The sequence below is a fragment of the Musca domestica genome, unplaced genomic scaffold (assembly GCF_030504385.1).
Source record: "Musca domestica strain aabys unplaced genomic scaffold, Musca_domestica.polishedcontigs.V.1.1 129, whole genome shotgun sequence".
Lineage (NCBI taxonomy): Eukaryota > Metazoa > Arthropoda > Insecta > Diptera > Muscidae > Musca > Musca domestica.
Window position 1 is genome coordinate 1,253,069 of NW_026712171.1, and position 24,689 is coordinate 1,277,757.

Sequence of the window (24,689 nt, forward strand, 5' to 3'; positions counted from 1 at the left end):
ACCACAATGTACATTACATGCACACGTGCAAACGGCAGGTTCGAACATAAATGGCAAAGAGGGGGCATTCATAAAAGGAAGGTCCCTCCTTTGAAATTAGGGTATTCAAGGTATTTTCACAATAGGAGATCCGTAAAGGGCCTTCTTTTTATAGAATATCTGTAAAAGTTTTCTTTTCTAAGGAAGATCTGTTGAAAGTCGTCTGGCACAGAGGAGACATCTATAAAAATAAGGTTCCCTTTTTAAATGAAAACCTGCCGAAGTGGATTCCTAAAGGGATTTCTTTGTCGATATTCTCTTAAAAAATCCTATTTATAAAAGAGTTTCCACCTTGAGAAGACCTGAAAAAGATCTTGTCTCTAGAAGAGGCCAGTAGAAGATATTCTATCTATAAAATATAGGTACAGAATTTTCTGTCTACACAAGACCGCGGGAAGGTCTTCTTTCTATAAAAGGGTTTCGGAATATGCAAGACATGTAAAAAGTGGTCTATCCATAAAAAACTTGGAAAAAATCTGTAAAATCTATTCTGGCTAGTTATAGTGGTTATAGGACCTGGTTTTAGTAGGATTCTAACGAGTCTCTCAGAACAATAAAAGATTCCTTAGTTATAAAAGACTCATTGCAAAAAGCAATGTAAAAGGAAGTAGAAAATCCGCGAAGGATTTTGTGGTTATGGAAGATATGTAGAAGACCTGTAATAGGTATTTTAGCTGTTGTAAACTTGTAATTAGTCTTCCGACTATGAAAACCCTTTAAAAGGTCTTCCGGCCGCAGAAGATCACTAATTTTTTTTATGAATGAACTGACATCGATATCGTCGCTTCAAAATATATGGTTTTCTGGTTATGAAGGACATTTAAGAGGTATTTGATCATAGAAGTCTTGGAAAAGGTCTTTTAACAGTAGCAGAGCTGTAATAGGTCAGCTGGCTATATAGGCTGTACCTGTAAAGAGTTTATGACTGAAGAGCAAAAGGAAACGCCTTGTGCTTGTGGAAGGCTTGTAGGAGGTCTTAAACGACCAACGAAACATTTTCTGGTTATAGAAGACCTGTAAAAAGTTTTCTCTCTGTATAAGTCCTTTTAAAGGTCTTCTTGTGGTAGAAGGACTGGAAAAGGTATTCTGACTGGAGAAGACCAGAAAAAATGTCTTCTGGCAGTATAAGACCTCTTAAAGATTTTCTTGTTGTAGAAGACCTGAAAAACATCTTCTGACTGCAGCAGACCTGGATAAGTTTTTTTCTGGCTGTGGAATACCTGTACAAGGTCTACTGGCTGTTAAAGACTTAGGTTTTCCGAACATAGATGACTTGAAAGAGATTTGCTGACTATACAAAACCAACGATATGCCTTCTGGTGGTAGAAGACTTGCAAAAGGGTTTCTCGCTGTAGAAAACCCGTAAAACGTTTTCTCGCAATAGAAGATCTGGGTATTTTGGGCATGGAACTTATCCAGGGTCTTCCGGTTGTGAAAAAAAAAAACTGTAAAACGTCCTGGCTGTATAATACCTTTAAAGATCTTCTCATTGTAGAAGTGGTCTTCTTACGGTAGAATGCCTGAAAAACATCTTCTGGCCGTATAAGACCTCTTAAAGGTTTTCTAGCTGTAGAAGACCTGTTAAAGATCTTCTGGCTGTAGAGGGTCTATAAAATGGCTTCTGGTTGTAGAAAACCTGTTAAAGGCCGGTTGTAGATGACCTGAAAAATGTCTTCTGGCTGTATAAGACCTGTTAAAGGTCTTCTGAATGTTGAATAACTGCTAAAGGACTCCCGGCAGTAGAAAACCTGTTTTATGTCTTCTGGCTATGGAACACCTGTTAAAGGCCTTCTGAGTATAGAGACCTGTTAAAGGACTACCGGCTGTAGAAGACCTGTTAAAGGTCTTCTGGATATATAAAACCTGTTAAAGACCGTCTGGCCATAGACGATATGTGATAAGTTTCTGGGGTGTAAACAAACCTGTAAAAGAGTTTCTTGCTGTATAAGACCTATTAAAGGTCTTTTTACTGTGGGAACCCTATTCCTTCTGGCTGTAGAATGCCTATAACAGGTCTTCTGGCAGTAGAAGATCTGTAAAATGGCTTCTGACTGTACAAGACCGGCTAAGGTCTTATGGTTGTAAAGGTCTTCTCGCTGGCTTTTAAAGTCTTACCTTTAAAAGGTCTTACCCCTGTATAAGACCTCTTAAGGTCTTTTTACTTTAGGAGGCATATAAAAGTCTCTTGTAAAAGATCTTTGGAAGGGGTTCTAACCTTAGAAGTCCTGGAAAAGGTCTTCAAGAAGTACCAAATCTGTAAGAAGTCTTCTTTGATAACAGACCGGCCGTGGAACACCTGTGAATGATCTCTTGGCGGTAGAAGAAGGTTTTCTGACCATACAAAAAAAGCGAAGGATCTTCTGGCAAAATTTCGACTTTTGAAAGGTATTCCAAAGGTATACGACATGAAACGGTCTTCTGGGTCTTTAGAAAATCTCTAAGGGTCTTCTGGCTATATAAGAACTGCAAAATACCTCCTGCCTATAGGAGTATTGGAAAATATCTGTAAACCTGTAAAATGTATCAATTGGTTTTATTACCAATCTCGGATTTTTAAGAGTCCCGTGAATGAACTAAAGGCCTCCTAAAAATTCTTCTACCAACCATGAGTCGTCACTGCCTTGATTCATATCCAACGAATGCAGTTTTCATTTGAACACCAGTGCAGCTTAATTCATGGTTTTTTATGGCTGTTTCGTTGGGGTTTTAACAAGTTCTGTTTCTGTTATTGTTCTCCTTTGTATTCCATTATTATGCAACAACAACAACAGCAGCAACATCAAGAATAAATTGAATAATTCGTGCAACATGTATTTGTTTTTGTTGTGGTTCCACGAAGTCATAATTGTGTGTATAGCAGTTGGCCTTTTCGATAGTTGGGAACTCTTTAAAGTTGGAGGTGGATAAATCCATAAATTGTTGCGGTAGGTCTTTGGCGGAACATAAAAATAAAAGCTTGTATCATGAAATTAATTGGAATATCAGAATTTATATATTTTATATTTTATTTTAGATAACAAGTGGGCTATGTCACCTTAAATTTTGAACGGAAACTGTATGTTCTCAAATCTTCCGAACATTTTCATTTTGCCCCTAACGATTCGAGCAATAATAAAAGGTATCTTATTATTTTATTTATATACTATTTCACTGACAATGATTTTTTGAAATAGTTTTCAAAATATTTAAATTCAAAACTAGTTTTCCAAGGCAAAATATTACTATTTTCCATTTTTGCCTTTTTAAAATCTTTGTCTGAAATTCGGAATTCTAGGAACCACGTACGTGTTGTAAATACAAAGAAATTAGTCATTATTTCTTTGAAATAGCTTCACACACTCAGTGATTATTGCAAATAATTGAATATAAATCCCCATTAAATGTTACGTCAAACAAAGTAAATAATTAGTTTTCCCATTACCAATCAATGACAAAATTCTCAGCATCCGATTTCTTCGAAATTTAACAACTTTCAAAGCATTCCCATGGGGAGAAGAGACAAAAGCAATTACTCTGAAGAATAAATAGCAACACATGCTCCGATTTGTCTTTTGTCCGTTCACTTCGAGTTCGAGTGACCATCATTATCATCTCGAAAAGGGCCAATAAGTTCATTTCAATTAAGTTAAGGCAATTAAGACTTGCCATTTCCCCTGACTCTCGCTACGTAGCCATGTATCCACACATCAGCGTGTGACATTGCAAACCAATGAAAAGTAATTGCCGGCAAATCAAATAGTTCGAAGAGGACGAAGAATAAAAAGAAAAACCTGTCATAAACATGAAAGCAATGCAATAAAGAGGAGGGGGTTGGGGGGCATGTAATGTCAATTGAATTGCATCATTGATGACAATAAAGACGACAGCAACGAGGACTTTGATGGCGACGAGCAAACATAGACATATGCACATGTCCACGGAAGAAGTGGAGTTGAAAAATTATTTACAGCACCATAAAAGGAAGACGTTTTACAGGTATTCCTAAGGCGGAATGTCTTTTACATGCCTTCTACAGCCAGAAGGCCTTTAATAGGTCTTCTACAACCAGAAGACCTTGTGCAGGTCCTCCTCAGTCATAATGCCTTTTAGAGTCTTTCTATGGCCAGAAGACATTTTACAGATCTTCTACAACCAGAAAACCATTTACCGATCTTCTACTGCCGGATGACCTTTAGCAGATCTTCTACACCCAGAAGACCTTTAACAGGTCTTCAAATGACAGAAGGCCTTCTATATCCAGAAGATCTTAAACAGGTTTTGTACAGTCAGGAGACCCTCAACAGGTCTTCTGTAGTCTGAAGATCTTCAACAGGTCTTTTACAGCAAGAAGACCTTCAACAGGTCTTCTACAGCCGGAAGGTCTTTAACAGGTTTTCTACAGCCAGGAGACCTTTAACAGGTCTTCTACAGCCAGAAAACATTTAACAGGCGAGAAGATCTTTAACAGTCTCGTACAGCCAGAAGGCCTTTCACAGGTCTTCTATAACTAGGAGACTTTTAACAGGTCTTGTACAGCTAGAAGACCTATAACAGGTCTTCTACAACCGGAAGACCTTTAACACGTCTTCTACAGCCAGAAGACCTTTAGCAGTTTTTCTACAGCCAGAAGACCCTTAACAGGTCTTCTACAGCCAGAAGACCCTTAACAGGTCTTCTACAGCCAGAAGCCCCTTAACAGGACTTTTAGAAGGCTTTAAACATGCCTTTTTCAGCTCTTTTACAGCCAGAAGACCTTTTACAGGTCTTCTATAGCCCGAAGACTTTTAACAGGTTTTCTACAGGCAGGAGACCTTTAACAGGTATTCTACAGCCAGAAGGCCTTCAACAGGTCTTCTACGGCCAGAAGACCTTTAACAGGTCTTCTATAGCCAGAAGGACTTTTGCAGGTCTTCTACAACCAGAAGGCTTTTAACAGGTCTTCTACAGCCAAATTATCATTTACAGGTCTTCTATAGCCCGAAGACCTTTAACAGATGTTCTACAGCCAAAAGACCTTTAACAGGTCTTCTACAGCCAGGAGACCTTTAATAGTTCTTCTACAGCCATAAGACCTTTAACAGGTATTCTACAGCCAGAAGAACTTAAACAGATATTCTACAGCCAGAGAACTTTAAACTGGTCTTCTACAGCCAGAATACATTTTAAGGATCTTCTGCAGACAGAAGACCATTAACAAATATTCTACAGACGGAAGACCTTTAACAGGTCTACAACCAGACGACCTTTAGCAAGTCTTCTACAGACAAACGACCTCTAACAGGGGTTCTACAGCCAGAAACCATTAACATGTCTTCTACAGCTAGAAGGTTTTTAACAGGTCTTCTAGAGCCAAAAGACCTTTAACAGGGGTCTACAGCCAGAAGACTTTTAACAGGTCTTCCACATCCAGAAGACCTTTAATAGGTTTTCTACAGCCTGAAGAACTTTTACAGGTCTTCTACAGCAAGAAGACCTTTAACGAAACTTGTATAGAAAGAAGGGCTTAATCAGGTCTTCTACAACCAGAAGGCTTTTAAACGCTCTTCTACAGCCAGATGACCCTTAACATGGGTTTCTGCAGCCATACTACATTTTACATGTCTTCTACAGCCAGAAGACTTTTAACAGGACTTCTACAACCAGAAAAATAGACCATATTTTGCTGGTCTTATACAACCAGAAGGTATTTTACAAGTCTTCTGTAGCCACAAGGCCTTTTACGGGCCTTCCACAGTCAGAGATCTTTTACTGTCCTACTACAGCCGGAATAGCTTAAACTGGTCTTATACACTCAAAAGACTTTTTGTAGGTCTTATACAACCAGAGGATCTTTTACAGATCCTCTGCAATCAGAAGATCATTTACAGGTCTTCTACAGTCAAAAGATTTTTTACAGGACTTCTACAGTCAGAATACCTTTTAATGGGTCTTGAGGCTCATTTGCCGATCCTTTATAAACAAGGTACACTTTTTCCTAATTTTATTTTTAAAATGTTATTTATATTTAATATCTAACTTGTCAGAATTTCAGATGATGCATTTCATCAGTTGTAAGCTTAACATCCGAACATTGTAAAAAGTAATTATAAAATTTCCTGTTGTTGGCAATTTTCTGGCAAATGACGACAGTGAGCTGTGAAAGACCTAATTGAGCAACAAATTCCCATCATCAATGTCATGTTGCTGTTGTTGTTTTTCCTTTACAAATATCTGTTGTAGGAGAACATGAAATGAAAGCGTTTGAATTGTTGGTTGGACGGTTGCTTGCTTGCTCGGTAACTACCTGCCTTTTTCGATATGATTAACCAACAGCCATCTGAGACAGATTCGGAGCAAAAAGCCGTGTGGCTGTTGGAAAGTAAGCCGTTCCTAGTAATTGCATCAAAAGTAACTGCCAACAACTATGTTTAACACTGGCAACAAGGAATATGCCATGGAAATGGCAGAACAACATGCAAGTGGCTCACTTGATTGCTGAATGCTCGTACATCATTCATGCAGCGAGAACGTTTTTCTGCTGCAACAAATATTGCATGAAACAGCTTAGCTTGTGGATGGCTGGCAACGATTGGCTGAAAGACCGACGGATGGCATAATAGACGCTTTGAAATGCCATGATGCAATATTAATGCTTCAAAATATGTTCACATTCATCATCATGTTGTTGTTTTTCTTGTTGCTCTTGGTTTCTTACACTTTTTCCTTGCCCATCATCACTGAGCGTCCAATGTCCATGAGGACTGTCTAAGGTTACTACTTTCTCGAAAAAAAATCTTTTACAGAAATTTCACTGAAGCCCAGTTCCTTATTGCCATGGCAGCATGGAATGTAAGTCTCTGGCGATCCATGGCAAACGGCTAACATGTTCTCATTTTTATGGAGCATTCAATGTTTTATGAAGGGGTTCAGTTTCCAAGCGAAACACAAGAAATAGAAACACATAAAAACACAGAACGGGAACAAAATCGTAAACAATTTTACGGTTATGGCATTTTGAATTTAGTCATCATCGCTGTCTGATGAATTTGTGCGAGAGAAATATGAGATACCTGGGCTGTTGACCTGGCCAGTTAAAGAATGAAGAACACTTGAAACTATCTTCAATGGCCTCTTCAGGAATACTACAAGTGTTGCATTAATAGATTTGATTCGAATGCAAAAGAAGCAGGGGATTGAAAGTAATTCCTATTTGAAATGTGTGAATATAAACGCTTTGTAAAGGTACAGGGTGAGATGAAAAAACTGCAACCAATTTCAGACTGCTGTCATTTCTAAGCCACTCGTACGACAGCTGTTAAAATTATTCCAGTGACAGCTCATTATATTGTTTACAAGTGTACAAAAGCATTTTGGCGAGAATTTTCCAGAAAAAATGTTATTCGTGATGGAATTCAAGCGTGATAGTGTGATTTCTTTATATTTGACTGGAAAACCACGTGTGGCTATTTAATGTTATTCGTGATGGAATTCAAGCGTGATAGTGTGATTTCTTTATATTTGACTGGAAAACCACGTGTGGCTATCGTCAGAGCACTCCAGCATTTAAATGTGAATAAATCTTTTGTGTCTCGTACCATCGATCGTTATCGTGATACCGGTAGCGTAGTCCGACATTAAGGAAGTGGACGGAAGAAAACAGCAACATCAGCAGAAATGGTTCGAAAAGTAAAGAAGCGACTTGATCGAAACCCGCGTCGCAGTGACCGAAAAATGGCTCGCAATATTCCATTCGGCAAATATTGAAAAATGAGTTCGGGTAAAGCCATTGAAATTCCATTGAAAAAGTGCAAGAACTTACAATGCAACAGAAAGAAAATAGACTCAAAAGAGCTAAAGAGTTGCTTCGCTTGGCCGAAAGCGGTGAACTGCCGAATTTGGTTTTATCCATCCCCGATGAGAAAACATTCGTTGTCCAGCAGTTTGCAAACAAACAAAATGATCGTGTTTACGTGCCAAAGAGGTCAGTTGAAAATGTGCACCTTCCAGAACCCACCACCAGAACTCAAGCGCCGGCCATGGTGATGGTGTGGGCCGCCATAACAGCCGATGGTCACTGTCCGCTCGTATTAATCGACCGTGGCATCAGAATAAATGCCGAATATTATAGCTAAAATATTCTGGAGGGTGTATTAAAGCCTTGGGCACACAAACATTTTGGCGGCATACCTTGGACATTCCAACAGCACTCCATCTACAGTAGCCTTTAGGAGTCTTCATTTTATAGAAGATCATTGAAGGGTCTTCTCTCTAGAGGAGACTTTTTAAAGGGATCCTTCCCATAAAAGGCTTATAAGAGTGTCTTCTCTCTAAAGAAGACCTTTAAAGGTTTTATATCTACAGAAGACTAAAAAGGGAGTACTCTCTATGGAAGACCCTTAAGTGGTTTTCTGGCTATAGGAAAACTTCAAAAGACCTTCTGCCTTTAGATGACCTTCAAAAAGCCGTGTAAATATAGAAATCGTTTAAAAGTCTCTTGTCTAGAAAATATTTTAGGAATAAAATTGAAAAGGTCTTCTGCCTATCGAATAGGGTATTCTCCCTATAAAAATCCTTTTACAAAGATTTCTACTGAAGACTTATCAAGGATATTCGTTCCGCAGAAACCTTTACATGTCTTCATTTTACATAAGATCATTTAGAGTGAAGACGAAGGCTCTTCTCTCTATAGAATACATTCCAAAGGGACTTCTATTTATAGAAGACCCTTAAGACGTCTTCTGACTATAGGAAACCCTTAAGAGGTCTTCTGACTATAGGAGACCCTAAATAGGACTTCTGCCTTTAGATGACCTACAAAACGCCTTGTGAATATTGAAGACATTTAAATGATCTCCTGTCTAGAAATAGTCTCATGTTTAGAATAGCTGTGAGATTTTCGATGTATAGAAAACCTAGAATAGGCATTTTGCCTAAATACTGCCTGCAAAAGGTCGTTAAAAGCCAAAACCATAATTTATGGATTTGGTGACAGATAGCGTGGATTAATGTATTCGATTTCAACATTTCCTCTAATATTGGGATGTGCTAAGTTTGAAGGAACTCCGACATTAATTTATAATTTTACTAGAGTTATTATTATTCAATTTTTGATCTTCCGTGGGGGAGGAACCAGCCAATACTCTCCACCTGACCTAAATCGCAATTTATCGCTTAACCCATAGCTCAATATGAGATTTTTATTTTTCGCAAAATTTTTAACTTTTGTTGGGGAGATATCAGGAGCAATGGGCTGATATTGTCCACCTTTCAACTCGACTTAAGTTTGGTAAAAAATATGTAGAAAATCGTGAACATTCTTCGAGAGTTGTCGTGCGAACAGATAGGCGGATTTAAAATATCCTAAAACGGATTTCTTCCAAACAGATCTAAAACCGTGCATCCAATAATATATTCCCTCTATAGCCAAAAGACTGATTATATAAAAAGCCCTACTCATTTATTTGCCTAATGGTATATCAGCATGGTACTTTTTCCAATTAAACAATTTTTTTATTTGTCCGACCCACTGTCACAGTTTCACAATAAGCATAACAAGTAAAAATGCTGTAAGTTCGGCCGGGCCGAACTTTTAATACCCTCCACCATTTGGTACAAATTTGACAATTTCCAAAAAAAAAAAAAAAAAAATAATAAAATCCGTAAAATTTTTTTTTAAAATCTTAAAAATACCGAATGCCTATGCGACGACGTGGACCTGCATAGGCAACTTTTGTTATAAGTTATTACAATATTTAAATGCGAAACTTAAAGAAAAATCAGTTTAAAATGTAGCTAAAATCATCAAATCACCGAATATAGGGGTACCGTTATATGGGGGCTATACGAAGACGTGGACCTGCACAGACATTACGAACTTCACATACGAAATTTGAAACAATCCCTGTAAATAACGTCGCTAAAATCATTAAAATACCGAATATCGAGGGGTACCGTTATATGGGGGCTATATGAAGACGTGGACCTACATGGCTCATTCTTTGACTTTGGATGAAGTATCCATTACGAACTTCAAATACTAAATTTGAAACGATTCCGGTAAACAATGTCGCTAAAATCATCAAAAAACCGAATATCGGGGGTTACCGTTATATGGGGGCTACAGGAAGACGTGGACCTGCACAGATAATTTTCTGTCTTAGGCTGTAGCATCCATTACAAACTTCAAATGCCAAATTTGAAATAATTCCGGTGAGTAATGTCGCTAAAATCATCAAAATACCGAATATCGGGAGGTACCGTTATATGGGGGCTATATGATAACTTGGACCTACATGGCCCATTTACGAACTTAACCTGCGTACTGGGAAAAAATACATGTGTGCAAAATTTTAGCCTTCTATCTCAATTTGTTCGAAAGATAGCGTGATTTCAACAGACAGACAGACAGACGGACAGACAGACAGACAGACACACAGACAGACGGACATGGCTAAATCGTCTTAGAATTTTACGCTGATCAAGAATATATATACTTTGTTGGGTCTGGCATGAGTATTTCGAGGAGTTACAAACGGAATGATAAAATTAATATACCCTCCATAGTATGGTGGAGGGTATAAAAAGCCCTACTCATTTATTTGCCTAATAGTATATTAGCTTCCTAGTCATAGGAAATAATTATATGTATGTCTGTTACTTTTTCCAATTAAGAATTTTTTTGTTTGTCCGACCCACCATCACAGTTTCCCAATAAGCATAAAAATAATGTTTTGCACCATATCCACACCATATTTGTCCGTCACCCATCCTGACCTAGCCACTGTTAAACATCTTTACACAATAATCGATCACGTCGTCGTTGTCATATTTTATTGAATAAAAATTACATAAATTTCTTGTAAAAGTACCTGACCAACAGTAACAACAACAACAATAATGTCGACAACAAGAAAAATACGTGGTCAAAATGTTAATTACAAAAAAAAAACAAGAAACAATTACCGGAAATCAATCAGAATTTTGTAACTTCTCCACACCCATCCACGTCAAAATGCCGGAGAGCCAATAAAACACCAGCAAAAACTTGTTAACACTTTACAGTGTCAGACCACAATCATCAACATCATCGGAGCTCATCATCACCAAAAACACCCCCACTCCAATATCTTTCACCATTAACGTAGTCTCCATAGTTACGTTGTTACTTTTCCCAGACTTGGAAATATTTAGGTGTTAGTGACCTTTCCAGGCCAAACACGTTTTTGTGGTTGTTGTTGCTGTTACACCTAATTAGCATAATTTGTTGTTGTTGTATTTCTTGTCTACCAATTGAAAATGTTTATTTACACTTCTCTTTTTTTGTGGGCTCCACAAAGTTCCCAAGTTAAGTCATACCACTTAACAAAAAAACAACAAATCGACAAAACTGAAGCTGTGGTTTGCTCACTAGCAAACGCTCACAGTTCAGCTTGTGGTTATTCACGTTAAACGGGAAAAAGGAACAAACAAAGAACCAAGTCAAATAAACAAAAATATTCAAAATAAAATAGAGCCAATTTAAATGCCGGCTTAAAATGTGCGTAAGTTTGTTGGTGTTCGTTTTGCTGTTTAAGCCACAATTTTTTGTAAAACTGGTTTCTCGATGTTTTAATTTCTTTATTGGGCCACCTTTACGTTATTGTGCGGTCTACCTGGAAATGCAAAAAAAGTTAAAATTTCACCTACTGACCGCTTATTAAAATATAAATGTATTTTAATATTTCATATGTTCCCATTTTGTTGTTTCGTTAAATGTAACGAAAAAAGGTGTGAACATGAATTCACAAGGCCTTTCCAAAGGTCGTCTATGAAAAGTAGAAGGTAGGTTTGAGAGGCCATCGATGTAGAAATGAGATTTTGACAAGATATCCTTTACAGTTATTTTCTAGACTTTGAGGTATTACACACAAGGACGTTTATAGGAAATAAGTACTTACCGAACTGCCTCCAAAAGCCGATAAATATGGCAAAACCAAAAAAAATCTTGTCATCTTGTCCGAATGCAATTTAAGGTATAGGGACCATTAGTGTTGATCCGAATTTCGCATATTTTAATATCTATAGATTTATATAAATAGTTCATATTGTGTTAGTAATTGATGTTCGTTGCAACGCTTGAACCGATTTTGTTTCTGCAAACTTCATATGAAAGCTAATGTCAATATCAAGGTTTTTATACCCTCCACCATAGTATGGAGGACCCCATATAACGGTACCTCCCGATATTCGGTACTTTGTTGATTTTAGCGACATTATTCACCGTAATTTGCTATTTGAAGTTCGAAATGGATACTACAACCTAAGACAGAAAATTATTTGTGCAGGTCCACCCCTTCGTATAGTCCCCATATAACGGTACCTCCCGATATTTGGTACTTTGTAGATTTTAGCGACATTATTTACCGGAATACTTTCAAATTTGGTATTTGAAGTTCGTAATGGACACTACAGCCTAAGACAGAAAATTGTATGTGCAGGTCCCCGTCTTCGTATAGCCCCTATATAACGCCACCTCCCGATATTCGGTATTTTGATGATTTTAGCGACATTATTCACCGGAATTGTTTCAAATTTGGTATTTGAAGTTCGTAATAAATACTACAGCCTATGACAGGAGATTGTCTGTGCGGGTCCACGTCTTCGTATAACCCCTATATAACGGTACCTCCCGATATTCGGTATTTTGATGATTTTAGCGACAATATTCATCGGAAATGTTTCAAATTTGGAATTTGACGTTTGTAATGAATACTACAGCCTATGACAGAAAATTGTATGTGCAGGTCCACGTCTTCGTATAGCCCCCATATAACGGTACCTTCCGATATTCGGTATTTTGATGATTTTAGCGACAATATTCATCGGAAATGTTTCAAATTTGGTATTTGAAGTTCGAAATGGATACTACAGCCTAAGACAAAAAATTGTCTGTGCAGGTCCACGTCTTCGTATAGCCCCTATATAACGGTACCTCCCGATATTCCGTATTTTGAGGATTGTAGCGACATTATTCACCGGAATTGTTTCAAATTTGGTATTTGAAGTTCTTAATGAATACTACAGCCTAAGACAGAAAATTGTTTGTGCAGGTCCACGTCTTCGTATAGCCTCCATATAACGGTACCTCCCGATATTCGGTATTTGGATGATTTTAGCGACATTATTCACCGGAATTGTTTCAAATTTGGTATTTGAAGTTCGTAATGAATACTACAGCCTAAGACAGAAAATTGTTTGTGCAGGTCCACGGCTTCGTATAGTCCCTATATAACGGTACCTCCCGATATTCGGTATTTTGATGATTTTAGCCACATAACTTACCGACTTTTTTCAAGTTTCTATCTATCTAGTACTTTTCGAACAATTATAGTACATATTTCCAAAATCACTTCCATACCTCAAATCCCGAAATCAACAGAGACCTCAATATCAAATTTGAGGATTCCAGCCCTTTCCCTTCACCAAGTACCAACTTTCGTACTATTAAATACTTTTCGTACAATTAGAGTACACATTTCCAAAACCACATACATGTCTTCACCACAGACACCGGTGACACCAGTGACATCAATATCAAACGTCAAGTATCAGCGCTATTCCTTAATCCAGTACAAAATTTAGTAGCATTTAGTACTTTTCGAACAATTATAGTATACATTACTGAAACCACCTATATATCTCAATTCAAAATTCCAACAACAAAAACAATATCAAATTTGAGCATTTCAGCTATATTCCTTCACCCAATTTCAAATTTAGTACTATTTAGTACTTTTCGTATAACTATAGTACACCTTTTTAAAACAATGCCTCCATATCTAATTTTATCACACATTTCCGAAACCCTCTGCATATCTCAATCCCAGATACCAACAGAGACCTCAATATCAAATTTGAGGATTCCAGCCCTATACCTTCACGCAATAACAAATTTAGTACTTTTCGTACAGTTATAGTACATATTTCCAAATCAACTACACGTCTCAATTCCAGATGCCAAGAGGGAACTTAATATTAAATTTGGGGATTCCAATTCTATCCCTTCACCCAATACCAAGTTTAGTACCATTTAGTACTCTTCGTGCAATTATAGTACATGTTTCCGAAATCACCTCCATATGTCCAGGTTACACATTTGTCCAGGCCTAAATTTCAGATTTCAAATACTATCTGTTCACCCAATACCAAATTGTACCAAATATAGTACGATTTAGTACTTTTCGTGCACTTGAAGTACACATTTTCAAAATCACAAACCTACCACCAACAGGGACCCCAAAAAAAATTTCAAAAGGTCAGCTTCATACGTTCACCCTATACCAAACTGTTCCAAATTTGGTACCATTTAGTACAGTTTGACCACTTAGTACCCATTTCTAAGACCACCTTCATATGTAAAACTTACTTTCCTACCCTGATTCGCATACTAAATTGCAAGTGTTTAGCTCTATCTGTTCACACAATGCTAAATGGTAGCAGTTTAGAAGTTTAGTACGGTGCTGGAACTTTTCGTAACCATAAAGTTCAATTTTCCAAAAACCCTTTGGTATATCTATCCTGCGTTCATCCTATTCTAGCTCATTCCGTTTGACCAATACTAAGTATTACATTTTTAGTATATTTCGTAAGGATTTCGAAAAACACATCTTTATCTCGCCTGCACACCAAAACTGAGCCTGGTGCAAAATTTCAAGATTCTAGCTTAGGTCCCTTCGTCTGGACATTTATTCTAGGTCAGTCAGTCAGTTATCTCATTACTTTTTATGTATGTATATATGTAAAAAATACTTTTGAGCGGCCTTATTAGCTTACCCATAGATGATTCCCATTTCGTGGCATTTGTAAATGTCAAAAACTATTAATTCAATTTCAGATAAACCGAAACCAATTACCTTGCCCTCTAATTGCAAACTGCTACTCTTACATAGCTATTTTTATACATTTTGCATGCAGATACGAGTACGCACTGCCAGCTAAAGTTCAGGGAGAAAATAGAAATTGTTTTTTGTTTTTGGTTTCGACTTTTGTTTGTTACGTTCGGCCAAATGTCACAAACGTAAATGACAAGTTTGTTTTTTTCTTCTTCTGCCTTACATTTTCTTTGACTTGTTGTTGCAAATGTTGCGCCAGATCTAAGGTCACACACGGTCAGGGTCACAGAAAGTTGGATGTTTATCTCCACAATGCTTGCAGCGATTTCGGAAAGAAAAGAAAAATAGAAGAGAGAAAAAACAAAGTGGAAAATGGGAAATGGATGTCGTGTAAAGAGAGCAGATTGGATGTACGATACATCTGATTAGCTCAAGGTTAATATACAGATATAAATTGACATTTAAACTCATATCTAATTATGCTGTGGTGTCATGCACTGTTTATTTGTGGCATTTCAAGGGTAATTGTTTGGTGTGAAAGATTGGCCCAAAATTAATTTTATGTTGATTCGGATGTTAATTTCGCGTTTTATGACCTCCAAGGATATTCAACATTTTGACCCTTTGTGGGGGAGGTACCAGCAAGGAGTGGAACGATCTTCACAGCAGATCTTGTGTTAGTAGAAATAATGCGATGCGTGCAATATGAAGAGAACCGATTGATTATTTCGGATTTTGTAATCGTTTTGGTTATTCAAAACTTTGATCCTTTGTGGGGGAGGTACCAGAAGGAATGGTTCGATCTCTACCATATTTACAACAGATCTTGTGTATATGGAAATATCGCGAGGTTCCATGTCTGAATAGAATTGGATGTTAATTTCGCGTTTTATGAGTTTCATGGATATTTTGTGAGCGAGGTACCAGAAGCAGTGAACCAATATATCCCATCTTCACACCAGACCTTAGGTTAATAAAAATATTGTAATGTGTGTAATTTGAAGACAATCGAACCCTTACATCACATTTTATTAGAGTTATAATTATTCAAAATTTTGACCATTTGTAGGATAGGTACTTGATGGAATGGACCGATTCTGCCCATTTTTGCTTTTGACCTAGCACTGATGGAAATATTAGGATTTGCAAAGTGGGAGCAAAATCGGATCATCCCTTCTCTTTTTGTGCAGTAAAATACTTATTTTTGAAAATTGCGACCTCTTGTGCGGGAGGTACCAGAAGGATCTCTCTCTAAGTTTAATAATAATATTACGATGTACCAAGTTTAGACCAAATCGGATACTGCCTTCGATAGTTATCGTGCGCACTAGCCAGCCAGATAGACGGGCGGATGGACCCCGCTTGATCGATTCCAAGTGTCTTGAAACGGATTGGGTCCAAAAGAGTCCTTAGAACATAGGTCTCGTTATTCGATGATTTTTTTTGAATGTTTGAATGAAAGCAAAAAATGCCGGAAATAGCATCAAATTTTAGAATAAGTTTAGATTTGTTCGAATTGGTCACCTTTGGCACGAATTATGGCCTTCAAACGGCCAATGAAACTGTCACACGCTGCCCGAATGTTGTTCTGCGGTATTTTGGACCATTCTTGGCGAAGCGCTTGCTTGAGATGATCGACACTTTGGTATGTTTTAGTGCCAACCTTGTTTTCCAAAATACTCCAGACACAATAGTCCAAAGGATTGGTATACGGAGATGCTGAGTCCTGTTGGAATGTCCAAGGTCTGCGGCCAAAATGTTTGCGTGCCCAAGGCTTTAATACACCTCCAGAATATTTTCGCGATAAAATTCGGCATTTATTCTGATGCCACGGTCGATTAATACTAGCGGAGAGCGATCATCGGATGTTATGGCAGCCCACACCATCACCATGGCTGGCGCTTGAGTTCTGGTGGCCAACCGAAGGTTCACACTTTCAGCTGACCTCTTTGGCAAATAAACACGATCCTTTTGTTTGTTTACAAACTGCTGGAGAAAGATTGTTTTCCCATCGGAGAAAACCAAATTTGGCAGTTCACCACTTTCGACCAAGCGAAGCAAATCTGTAGCTCTTTTGAGTCTATTTTCTTTCTGTTGCGGTGTAAGTTTTTGCACTTTTTGGAATTTCAATGGCTTTACCTCGAACTCATTTTTCAATATTTGCCGAATGGAATATTGGGATCTGTTCAGCTCACGAGCCATTTTTCGGCCACTGCGACGCGGGTTTCGATCAAGTCGCTTATTTACTCTTCGAACCATTTCTGCTGATGTTGCTGTTTTCGTCCGTCCACTTCCTTGACGTCGGGCTACGCTACCAGTATCACGGTATCGTGCTATGGTACGGGACACAAAAGATTTATTCACATTTAAATGCTGGAGTGCTCTAACGATAGCCACTTGTCGTCTTTCAGCCAAATATAAAGAAATCACACTATCACCCTTGAATTCCATCACGAATAACTTTTTTTCTGGAAAATTCTCACCAAAATGCTTTTGTACGCTTGTAAAGAATATAATGAGCTGTTACTGGAATAATTTGAAACAACTGTCGGACGAGTGGCTTAGAAATGACAGCAGTCTGAAGTTCATTGCATTTTTTCATCTCACCCTGTATGCCCTCTCTAGCCATATGGATGAGGGTATAATAAAGAAAATTGGAAACGAATGTCAGATTTTATGCGTGTTATTGCCACTTAAAAGAGTGTCTGTACTGAAGCCCTCGATTTTAAGGTAGAGAGTATACAAATCCTCACTAGAGCGCTCTTAACTACTTAGCAGGGCTCTGTTAAGTATCATTTCAATCGACTGTAATATCGTTCTTCTGATTCAAAGAAGGCAAGTTATTATGTTTTCGTCATGGTTGGTTGGATCCCCTGGGGGTATCGCTATTCAATATTCAACTCTTACAATATTCAATTCTCACATTTTCCTCAATCCTTTCCTGATTCAATTATCAATGAATATAAATTTCCTACAATCTTGAACTTTGTTTTACAGTCATCTTCGGCATTCGATATTGAATGTCAATAACTTTTTTTGTTTTGAAATTTAAAATTCAAATAATCAAAATTCATGAGTCACATTTTCCAATATTATCATATTTCATTGGAAATTGACATTTGTCTATTTTCATCGAGATTTTGCGGCATTTCGTTTTTTGTTTCGGCATTGCTGTTGTTTTGAAATTCAAATCGAACTAAGAGGCATTATTCCATTTTGAACATGAGTGTGTGTTAGTGCTTTTGGCTGTGTCGTAGTGTTTTTAGTGATGACTCGTTTATTTTTTTTCTTTTTTTTTTTTGTATTTCGATGAATCATTGAGCCGTTGGGAGTAGCTTAAATTGTCAATTCTATTAAAATGCATTGTTTTTGTTTGTTTGTTATGTTCCATTGTGAATTGTTTAATAGATAAATGTGTGTATGTAGCCGACAACAAATTGATTTAATTGTCCCTTTTTTATTATTTGTTCCGGTAATTTGTTAAAAATTGCTTTATGGGTCAATTAATTGTCCAGAATAACTTTGAACTTTATTCATGACGGAAGTGCAGTGATTTGTACTGATTTGTGTGATTAAAAACAATCATTAAATTTTTATTACAGAAAAAAAACGTAATAATTTTAGAATTGAAATTGAATTGAATTTACAGGTTTATAAAAGTATAACATTGACATTATTGTTTAAGAGTGTTGCGAAGTAGATTCAAACTTTTGGCTAATTTTTTAATCCGCATTTGAATTGTAAGGAAGAAAAAATTAACTAATTTTCAGTCAATGCCTAACCAAGTAGTTTGAGTAAATTCATGTTGTCTCAGAATATCTATGCATATACAAATCAGTTGCATTGTGTTAGAAATTGATGTCCCCTGGAATGCGTGAACCAATTTTGTTTCTGCAAATTTCATATAAATGATGACGTCAATTCCGAGGTTTTTTATACGCTCAGGCAGTCCTATATGGCTACAGAGGGTATATTAAATTTGATATAGCCAAAATGTGCCTCATCAAAGTAACGGTTTTGGACCCTTGGTCTGTTTGGACCCAATCCGTTTCAGAACATTTAGAATCGATCTAGCGGTGTCCGTGAATAAAAAAAAAACAATTCTAAAATGCGAATGGATTATCCGATTCTCTTCAATTACATAAATCCCAATATTTCCACTAATACAAGATCTGATGTGTAGATGGAATGTATCGGATAACTTCTTCTGGTACCTTCCCCACAAAGCGGAAAAAAATGGGAAACAAACCAGCGATTCTTTTCAAACTTGGTTAATCGTAATATTTTTCGCAACCTGATATGAATATGGAATTTATCGGCCCCCTTCTGATAACTCTCTCACACGGGGTCAAGATTTTGATTAATTATAACCCTTGAAACATGCGACAACAAGTCTTATTGATCATTGCTAGTGTGTATGTTTGATATTTTTGGGTTGTTTTGGAAATATGTCCTACAAATGTACGAAAACTACTAAATGGTATTAAATCTGGTATCTATATAGTAAGGTAGGTAGTGAGCTTAAATTGTGAAATTTAAATTGAGGGTCGCTGATGGGGTGTAGGATAAATGTACCAAACTTAACTACATGTGTACAAAAAGTACTTAAAACTAGTTAAAAAGTATTAGCCGGTTTTGCCGACAGATGTATACCCTCAGCCAATGTTCGATTATTTGAATATATTTGGACTTGTGTTATGATTATTCAAATTGTTGACCCTCTATGGAGTAGGTTCCGAAGCAATGGCCAATATTGTCCATTTCGTATCGGATCTAAATCAATGTGATATAAATATTTCGCCGTGCCAGGTTTGGACAACATTGGTTACTTCGTTCACTTTATATGAGATTTGTGATAATTTTGAGAAAATTGTGCATTGTGTTGAAATGTGCATGAGGTACCAGATATAGTCGACCGAAGAATTGCGGTCATACTTCATCATACTTCATCTAATACAGATAAAAATATTTAAAAAAAAAAACAGATCTTGCGTTAGCAAAAATGTTTGTGTGTCTGCAATTTGAAGAGAGTTGAATGCTTATTTCGCTTTCTTTGATCGTTTTGTTTTTCAAAAGCTTGTACCAAGTCTAGATAGAAACGGATGTTAATTTCGCGTTTTATGAGCTTCATGGGGATTCAAATTTTTGAGCCTTTGTGGGAAAGGTACAAGAAGGACTGGTCCGATATATCCCAGACCTTGGGTTTATAAAAATATTAGGATGTGTGAAATATTATTTTAAATATTTTTTAAAATTAGTCCAGTGACAGCTTATTATATTGTTTACAAGCGTACCAAAGCATTTTGGTGAGGATTTTCCAGAAAAAAAAGTTATTCGTGGTGTAATTCAAGCGTGATTTCTTTTAATTTTTTTGGTGGAAAACCACAATTGGCTATCGTTAGAGCACTCCACCATTTAAATGTGAATAAATCTTTTGTTTCGTAATACTGATACTGGTAGCGTAGCCAGACGTCAAGGAAGTGCACGGAAGAAAACAGCAACATCAGCAGAAATGGTTCGAAAACTAAAGAAGCGACTTGATCGAAATCGAAATAGCAGTGGCCGAAAAATGGCTCATGAGCTAAACATATCGCAATATTCCATTCGGCAATTATTGAAAAATGAGCTCGAGGTAAAGCCATTGAAATTTACAAAAGTGCAAGAACTTACACCCCAACAGAAAGAAAATAGACTCAAAAGAGCTAAAGAGTTGCTTCGCTTGGCCGAAAGTGGTGAACTGCCAAATTTGGTTTGGTGGTCTCCGATGAGAAAACGTTCGTTGTCCAGCAGTTTGTAAACAAACAAAATGATCGTGTTTACTTGCCAAAGGGGTCAGCTGAAAATCTGCACCTTCGGTTGGCCACCAGAATTCAAGCGCCGGCCATGGTAATGGTGTGGGCCGCCATAATAGCCGATGGTCGCTCTCTGTTCATATTAATCGACCGTGGCATCAGAATAAATGCCGAATGTTATCGCCAAAAATATTCTGGAGGGTGTATTAAAGCCTTGGGCACGCAAACATTTTGGTCGCAGACCTTGGACATTCCAATAGGACTCAGCACCATCGCACCTGGCACGCACCACCAAAGAATGGTTACAAAATGATGTTCCTCGCTTCATTTCCAGAGCATGATAGCCACCAAAATCTCCGGCTACCAATCCGTTGGACTATTGTGTCTGGAGTATTTTGGTTGGCACTAAAAAATACCAAAGTGTCGATCACCTCAAGCAAGCGCTTCGCCGGGAATTGGCCAAAATACGGCAGAGCAACATTCGGGCAGCGTGTGACGGTAATTCGTATCAAATTCGAACAAACCTAAACTTATTCTAAAATTTGATGCTATTTTATTGGATAAAATTTTTTAAAAAAAGTAAAAATTATGGGGTTTGACTTTGTTGCAGTTTTTTATCTCACCCTATATTCCATTTTAACGCCAGACCTTGGTATAACAAACATATTGAGATGTGTACATTTTGAAGACAATCAGGCTCTTACATCTCATTTTATAAGAGTTATGATTATACAAAATTTTGACCCCTGTTGGGGGAGGTACTTGATGGAGCGGACTGATATTGTCCATTTTTGCACTGATGCAAATATTTGGATTTGCAAAGTTAAAGCAAAATCTGATCATCCTTTCTCTTTGTGTGCAGGAAAATATTTTCTTTGCAAAGTTCGACTTTTTGTGGGGACATACCAGAAGGAGTGAACCAATATTGCCCATCTTCGAGCTTGATCTAATTTTGATAATAATATTACGATGTACCAAGCTTGGAGTAAATCGGATACTCCCTTCGAGAGTTATCGTGCGCACCAGTCGGACAGAAAGAAGGACGGACGGACATTGCTAGATCGACTCCAAAGGTCCTGAATCGGATTTGGTTCAAAGGTTCTTCGATGAGGCACGCTGTGGCCGTATCAAATGATATATTCCCTCTCTAACCATATCCCTGAGGGTATAAAAAAAATCCGCTAACAATTCTGTTAAAATCTTAAGAATACATAATATAGGGAGTTACCTTTATATTGAGGTCCATACGAAAACATGGATGTGCACAGGTAATAGCCATTATAGTATTCAAATACGAAACTTGAAGCAATTCCTGTGAATAATGTCGCAAAAACATCATAATACCGAAGACCTGTATCTGCTTAGACAATTTTTTGTCATAGACTGTTGTGCCCATTAGGAACTTCAAATTCGAAATTGGAAACAAATTCAGTGTATAATGTCGCTAAAATTATCAAAATACCGAATAAAGGCAGGTACCGATATATGGAGGCTATACGAACACCTGGATCTGCGTAGACATTTTTCCGTTACAGGCTGTAGTATCCATTACTAAATGCTGTGAAATGACATTTATATCTAGAATCCTGAATTTTTTAATGTAGGGCGATTTTGGTTTTGTGACAGTGAGATACGAACGGTTTGATCTTGATCCACTTGTCCATCCTGCTTGGAATCAGGATCTTTATATAGTGAAACATCATTATAAGTGATGTGTAGTCCAGTTTTAGATCCGTTTTTTTTTTGCATGCGATCAGATATATATTTTAGGGTCGAAATTTCTATTTTAAGCAGCTCTCTTTAATAAATGTATGCATTAAAATTGTATTTTATACTGCTACTGTCCTGAATTGTTAAATGAAATTTAATAATATTTTAATTTTTCTTTTCAGTAAAAAAACAAAGTCTGTCATGGTCTAAGCTTCCAATGTCAATGTCAGCCCTGAAAAATATTATAATTACATTCTAAAAATTTGAAAAGCCTTCACAAAGCGTTGAAGCAAAAAATCAATTACAATAATTTTTGGAAAAAAACGAAAGAAAGCAGCAACGAAGTGCCATCTGTTACCCGAATTTCAATTAGAGGTCAAGAATAAAAGAAACGAGCCAATAATATAAGAAATCAATAAATTATCAAAAAAAAACAAAAAAAAAAAAAAAAAAAAAAGAAGAAAAACAAACGAAACCATTGGAAATTGTTTTATAAGCTACAACAACAAACGAATTTATTTAACACCCAAAAAACAGAAAAAGCATATCAAGAAGGAAAGCAATTTATAAAACATATCCGTTTCATTGCTGAGAGAGAGAGAGTGTGCGAAGTTCTATTTGCTGTCCATTTTCGTTAACGTCAACCCAAACCCCATATCTCTTGTGTGTGTGTGTGTGTGTGTGTGGCTATCTGTGCGTTTCTTTACTGCTGCCTACCAACCACCACCACTCCAACCGCCCTGTATATGAGCTCTCGTCGCAAGTCCACCGGTCTCATATGGCATCTGCGAAAATCTCTCTATACGCGTAGTACGAAAAAAATGAAAACAATTTCATGATACTATAAGTGGTCGGAATCAGTGATATTAAATTATTTAAAAATGCCTTCAACACCGTACGATTTGGTGCAGGACGATCAGGATTTGAGGGTGCCATTGCATGCCGAACAGGCCTTCTTCAATGGCATAACATTTCAAGCTAAGGTAAGTTGATATTATTTTTCGATATTTACATGTTTGAATATAGTTAGGATTGAAAACAAATGTTTTATGTGATGTTATATACATATGTGTATATATTTAAGAATATTTTGGATATTTGTATATTTTTGAGAAGTTGAGGCGAATTTTTTTATAAATATGTGGAAAACACACCGGTATTTGTTTCAAAAAATTAATTTCTGATCTGGGAACTCTTCAAAAATATACCTCACATAACCTTTTAAGAATGTCCTATAAAATGCAGGGATGTAAACAAGCTATGACGCATGAGCCGATCTTTGATACATAAATTCAAGTTGACACTACCTTAGAATATCTCGAAAATTATATTACGGATAGAGTCACATGTGAAGTTATTATTCAGCGTTTGATAGCATACTTTTAAGCATTTTCAATTCACAATTCTAAAAATGGCTTTATTTTTGAAATAAAAATTGTGGGTAGGGCCTAAAAGTATTCTATGAAAATGCCGAAAATAACAGTGGAAAATTCACTTAATATGTGGCTCCAACATTATGTGTAAACTAGTCTGTAGACATTTAAATGCTGTTCAGTGGCAATTTCGACTACATTTCAAATTTTTGAAGTTTTTATACCCTCCACCATATTATGGAAGGTTTATTAACTTTGTCTTTCCGTTTGTTACTCCTCGAAATACTCATGTCAGACCCAACAAAGTATATATATTCTTAATCAGCGTAAAATTCTAAGTCGATTTAGTGGTGTCCGTCTGTCTGTCTGTGTGTCTGTTGTAATCACGCTATCTTTCGAACGAATTGAGATAGACGGCTAAAATTTTGCACACATGTTTATTTTGCCAGTAGGCAGGTTAAGTTCGTAAATGAGTCATGTAGGTCCACGTTTTCATATTTCCCTCGCATAACATTACCTCCCGATATTCGGTATTTGGATGATTTTAGCGACATTATTCACCGGAATTGTTTAAAATTTGGTATTTGAAGTTCGTAATGGAAGATACAGCCTATGACAGAAAAATTTCTGTGCAGATTCAGGCCTTCGTATAGGACCCATCCCTATATTCGATATTTTGACGATTTTAGGTACAATACTCAGCAAAATTGTTTGAGATGTTGTATTTGAAGTTCGTAATGGATGCTACAGCCTGTGACAGAAAATTGTCTATGCAGGTCCACGTCTTCGTGTAGCTCCGATAAAACGGTACCTCCCTATATTCGATATTTTGATGATTTTAGCGACATTATTCACCGGAATTGTTTCAAATTTGGTATGTGGAGTTCGTAATGGATACTACAGCCTATGACAGAAAATTATCTGTGCAGGTCCAGGCCTTCGTATAG

The 24,689-nt window shown here is 37.0% G+C and overlaps 1 protein-coding gene across 2 annotated transcripts in view; it reads left to right on the forward strand.

Annotated features, from left to right (window-relative positions):
• Nucleotides 1-24,689, forward strand: part of LOC105262348 (capon-like protein) — a 463,665-nt gene that overhangs the window by 36,941 nt on the left and 402,035 nt on the right. For both annotated transcript variants that reach the window (XM_059118433.1, XM_059118432.1), the window contains exon 2: nucleotides 22,552-23,352. In XM_059118433.1, the coding sequence (XP_058974416.1) occupies nucleotides 23,251-23,352 (102 nt within the window). In that variant the 5' untranslated portion in view covers nucleotides 22,552-23,250. The remainder of the gene's footprint in view (nucleotides 1-22,551; nucleotides 23,353-24,689) is intronic.